Source organism: Plasmodium gaboni, chromosome 12, assembly GCF_001602025.1.
Source record: "Plasmodium gaboni strain SY75 chromosome 12, whole genome shotgun sequence".
NCBI lineage: Eukaryota > Apicomplexa > Aconoidasida > Haemosporida > Plasmodiidae > Plasmodium > Plasmodium gaboni.
This window is the reverse complement of record NC_031492.1, coordinates 1,743,404-1,749,719: the sequence shown is the minus strand read 5'-3', so window position 1 is coordinate 1,749,719 and position 6,316 is coordinate 1,743,404. Positions and strand designations below refer to the sequence as shown.

Genomic DNA, 6,316 nt, shown 5'->3' with positions numbered 1-6,316 from the left:
TGCAAAAGATGATCTAGAAGAATTAGAATTTTTAAGAACTAGAGATGCTGAAGAATCCGAATCCGAGTCCGAACCTGATGCTGCAAAAGGTGAAGTAAAATATTTATCAGCTAGTAGAAGTCCAGATTCTTTTTATTATAATACAGCTATTAGTTCATTCCATGAAAAAATGGAAGAACTTTATAATACATCTATATCTAGTAGTTTAAATTATGTTAAAGAAATTAATAGAAAATTTGATGATGTATATAGAGAATTAAAATCTAAATCCTATCCTAAATTTGATGACTTGACTAGCCAAACAAAAACAAATTGTAATAAGTTATTTCAAAAATTGAATGAATCTATAAAAGATAAAGAATATCAAAAAAATATATTATTATATAAAAATAAAGTAATTGATATATTAGATGATATTCAAAAAAAAGCTAATGGAAAATATATTATTATTCAAAGTCTAATAGTTGAAAAATTAGATTTATATAAAAGTGAAGTTGTTCGTTTATCTGATCGTAAATTTTATAAAAATTTTAGAAAAGTTTTAGGTAAAAGAAAAATGAAAATGTTAGAAGATTTTAGAGCACAGTTTAAAGATGCTCTTCGTTTTATAAAAGACATGACTACAACATATGTTGAAGAAGAATATACAAAGGTTTTAGAAGATATATATATGGAAAAAAAGAAATATTATAAAGAACAATATTCAAAAATGAGAAGAATTATATCCAGTAATTTAGATTATGAAGTAAATAAACAAATTAAAGAACATTATCATAAAGTAGATACTATATCAGAACACAAATTTCAAGAGATAAGACAACACATGAGAGATAAAATTGAAAGTACTATTAATGAGTTGTATAAAGAAGTGTATGTTGTAATACAAGTAGATTTAGCTCATTATTACAACCAACTAGAAACCCTTTATTCTGATCTTTTCCAAGCATTACAACAAAATAAACACATACCTAGACATTTAAATGTTTTAGAAAAAAAATTAGAAATAACAAAAAGGAAGAAGAAAAATAAAGCAGCTTTTTTTTCTGCTAGTCCTAATATGTTGGATTTACAACATTCAAGTGATACTTCAATTGGAGGATCACAAAGAAATGGAGATGTCCTAAAATCTGAAGATAATGAGGAAATGTTATTATTGGAACAAATTCAAAGTTTAAAAAACAAAATGGGTGATAATCAAAATGAAATGGGTTCTATTCTAGAAAAGTTAGATAATTTAAGCGATGAATATGAATCACTACAGAACAAATTAAATGTAGTAGAAGAGATATATAAAAACTTAAGACATTTTAAACATTATGTTGAAAAATTATATAAAGAAAGTAAGATACATAGAGAGAAATTTATAATCAAAGTAGATGTATTATCAAATGTATATTCTAGTTTAGAATATCTGGTAAAATTTTTATTGCATGATTTTGAAGAATGGTCATTTGAAAAGGAGGAGTTGGAGAAACGTTTGTATGAACTTGAACAAAGAAAAAAATATGTTACATTAGAAATACAAATAAGAGATATATTATTTAAAGATATACAAGATGTGAAAGGTGAATATATAAATATTAGTAATAATAATAATATTAGGAATAATTTGAAAAAACAAGTTTTAAAAGATCTAGATCTGGAGATAAGTAAACTAAAGGATCAGATAATAGAATTAGATATAAAAAAAAATATTGCATTAGAACAAATAAATTATCTAACAAATAATAGTAATGAGATAGTTCCAGATGTTATTAGTGGTCTTATGCCTGCTCCAAGAATAGTTCCAGTATCTGAAGATATATATGATTATATAACATGGATAAGAGATAATACAGCTGTAATAAATGACACCTTAAGACATTTTGTTATGACGTTTGATCAAAAAATATATGATTATGATGATAATATAATTTTTGTTTATAATTTTAAAGAATTAGTATATAAAGAAAATTTGTCTGATGAAAAATATAATGCTAATTATTATTATGAATTGAATAGATTTTATTTACATTTAGAAGAATTCTATTATATCTTTAAACATTATGTGGAATTAAAAAAGATAGAGGATTTAGGAGACGTGGTAACTCCTCCTTTGGAGGAAAACATAATAGTAAAAAAAAATTCATTGATAGAAGTTCATTCAAAAGACAAGGATAAAAGAGAAACCATACAATATTTAGAAAGAAATATATTACATATATATAATATATTAAAGAATATTAAGAATAATAATATTCATTTGTATCATTATCTAGTACCTGATTTAAGTATTATCTTGATAGATCCTGATGAGTTTAAAAAGTTGGAAGGTGATGAAAAAAAACCTGAGCTTATAAAATTACACAAATATTTGGTGGATACCTATACAAATTTGAAAAGAGAGGGAGAAGTGGTTGATGAAACATATAAGGAGTATATAAATTATCATAATCACTTTGAGCATACCTATCATAAATTATTGTGGTATATGACTATATTGAAGCGTTATATAGATAGAAGTAAAAAAATATATGAAAAGTCATATGGAACCCCTGGCGTGTCTCACATACAAATATATGATAATAAAGGTAAAACTAAAACTAAAACAAAAAGTAAAAGTAATTATAATAATAATTATAATAATAATTATAATAATAATTATAGTAATGTTTCTTATTTTCATTCGTATGCACAACTGAATTATCATAATATGGCAAACGAAGGTAGCGAAAATATATTTATGAAATCTCCTATTTTAATTCAATACGATATGCAAAAAGTAGTAGAGTCTAATGAAAAAAGATATATTCGAGTTCTTAAGGATCAGAATAATTTCCCCTACAAACTTGGAGAGATAAAAGAGACATATGTGTTGAATAAAAATATATATGACAAATATGTAAGAAGTAATAAATTGAATGAATACAACAAATATATGAATATAAAATTATATAATATTGTAAGTGAAAATAAAAAAGGGAAATTATATTTATTTGAAAAAGAAGAACTGGAAAAATATCATATAATGTTTGGAGGTAAATCATTAATTAAAGGTAGTTTATCAAATTTTTTGTCTCATAGTAAAATAAAAAATATAAATAAGAATTTACTTATAAATCAAATAAATGATAGTGTAAATGAATATTTAAAAAAGAGTAATATTAGTTATACATCTATAATAGAGTTGATAAAATATTTACAAAAGACTCCGAATGTTATACATATTATAGATTTGATAAGAATAGGAAATAGAATATTAGATGTTTCTAATATATTATATATAAACAAACAATGGTTTAGTTTATATTTATATACATTATTTGAATTGTTGGGTATAGAGATAAATATGGAAATTTCAGAATTACATGAACAAATCGAATTGAAAGAAAAAGAGAATGATTATAATATTAGTTATAAATCGTATGTCTTACAATATTTATATATATTAAGAAATTATAACAAAAGGATCGAAATAAAAAATAAGATACAAAGTAATGTTTTGAAATTTTTATTACCTCAGCATACATTTGAGATTCAAGATTATAGTCCTGTTTTATATGATTTTTTAAAATCAATAAATGATAGTATGGATGGAGATTCATCAACATATGAACAATTTAAAAAGAAGAATTCAGAATTTTATGGAACAATAAAAAGTGTTATAAAAAAAGGTATCGAAGATTTTTTATATTCAACATTTGAAAAGATTATAGAAGAAAATCCTCAATTAAAAGAAGAATTATATTTTGATGATAATTATAATGATGAAGAAAGAGATCGTTTTAGATTTGCTAATTATATATGGGATCGAGCTAATTTGAATGAAATATTGACTTTATATTTTTATGTATTAAATCCAGGTTTACGTAGTGTAATATATAAACATTTTATTAAAGTAAATATAAAATGTTTAAAAGATTATACTAATTTTGATTTTAAAGAATTATTTTCATTTTTAAACTATGATGATATAGGTGCTAGTTTTATAAATTATTTAAAAGAACATGAATTATTTGAAGTACCACCTTTAATAATATTTTTACGATTTTTTTTTAATAAAAAGAATGAAGAATTATTTACATTTAGTTATATTCGATCAAAAATAAATTCGTATTTTGAAGGTAAAACATTAGATAGAAAAACAAAAGAAATGATAGCAATATTAGTATATTCCTTTTTTATGAGAATATCTTATTTGTCTGTTTCTTATTTTGATAATGATATATTTAAAATAATAAATAAAAGTGATTTAAAGATTTTAATATTATTTCATACAATAATAAATAAAATAAATTATTTATTATATTGTGGTACTGAGAAATTATTTATAGAACGATATGTTCCAACCAATTTATACTTACAAAATAGAATATTTAAAATAGATGCAGTTAAATTATTTCATCAATTTATATATAATATACCACCATATATAAAAAATCTAGTATTACATTTTTTTAAAAGTAATCAATTTGTAGATGTTACAAAAAAATTAATAATAGATTTTTTAAAACATTCTCATAAATTATTAGATATAACAAATCATAAGGATGGTCATTTTTATCAATTAAAAAATAATATATATAAATTAGAAACTTTTTTATTTTCTTGGAAATATAATTTTTCTAAAAATAAAAATATTATAGAATCTACATATACAAAACTTATAGAAACAAATCCAAGTTTTAAAAATATGCCATTATTATATAATAGAAGAATAAAATATGATTCTATCAATGAAAAATTAGAATATAAAGAAGAATTAGATTTATATGATATGATAGATAATGATTCATTTGAACAACTATTAGATTTATTAAATAAAGAATCTATAAATTTAGAACAATTAAGTTTATTATTTTCACGTTATATAACAAATGAAGCTAATATAAATGATTACCCCAAATTATATATGTTTAAAAAATATATAACATTTGTTCAAGATGAAACTTTTTTTTTACGTTTATATGAATATTTATATAATCTATTATATAAAGAATTTAAATTACCTCAACCAATATATGAATTATATTATGTATTTATAAAAACATTTATAGAATATATATTATTACCAGAAAAATTAACACAAGAAGAAAAATCACAAAATGTTTTAAATTATGATTTACACAATAAATATATGAATTTCCAACAGTTCTCACAAAAATTATTTTTATGTCTATTTAATTTTTATTATTATGATGAAATATATGAATGCCAACCTTTTGGTTCATTTACACAAGAAGAATTCTCATATGAGCAACAAATATTTAATATATTACAACAACCATTTATAGATATAAATCCAGTCATCAAACATAATTATATAAATGACGATTATTATAACTATGAAAAAGGTCTCAACGGAAATTATTTAAGTGCAAATCTTAACAATAATAATAATAATATAAATAATAATTATGTAAATACTAAAGATAAAAACGGAGATTTCACACATGGAATCAATATAAATAGTGATATATTAAACATTTTTATAAAACAATATATAACACTAGTAGACAAACCATTAGATCAACAAAATGTGCAAATCGATATATTTAATGTCAAATATTTCACATTAGAAATAACAAAATTTGTTTTAAAACATATATTAAAAAAATTACCATATAATTATTTAATACACATGAATTGGAATGATACATATATACATATAGACCATATATTAGATTATCTATTTTTACACTTTTATAAAAAAAATAAAACACAATTAGATCTACAACAAAATCAATTACAAGGATTAGCAAATAAAATCAATTTTGAAAAAAAAAATATTGCTAACACACATATAAACGATCAATACATATCAAAGCAAATATCACAAGCTGTTCAAAATTATGATAGATCTAATAACTTTTTTGGAACAATAAATAATTTATTAAAAGATTCAAACCAATTACAACCTACATATAGACATATTAAATATTATATTGATCATTATATATTACAATATGCTTTACATAATCATATGTTATTTAAATATTTATATAACATATTCAAAAATATACATCAATATAAAACATATTTCCCTACATTATCAGAATTATATTTATATATCGACAAGAGGGTCACTATAATTAATGCCATGAATAATTCATTTCTATATAAGAGGATTCACACACGTGAAGTAATTCACACATTCTTGTTAGTGTGTCACGCGCTCGGTCTCGACCTCTACGAATTATAAAAAATATATATATGTATGAAAATATATATATATGAAAATATATATATATGAATTTATTTATTTATTTATATATATTTTTTTTTTTTTTTTTTTTTTTTTTTATGTACAAGTCATACATTTAATATACAACTACAT

The 6,316-nt window shown here is 21.1% G+C and overlaps 1 protein-coding gene across 1 annotated transcript in view; it reads left to right on the top strand.

Moving 5' to 3' along the window:
* Positions 1-6,181, top strand: part of PGSY75_1250100 (osmiophilic body protein) — a gene marked incomplete at both ends in the record, with an annotated part of 9,006 nt that extends 2,825 nt beyond the window's left edge. Inside the window, one exon of the mRNA XM_018787056.1 lies at positions 1-6,181. This exon is cut by the window's left edge and continues 2,825 nt beyond it. Coding sequence (XP_018640921.1) covers positions 1-6,181 — 6,181 coding nt within the window.
* Positions 6,182-6,316: the final 135 nt, after the last annotated feature.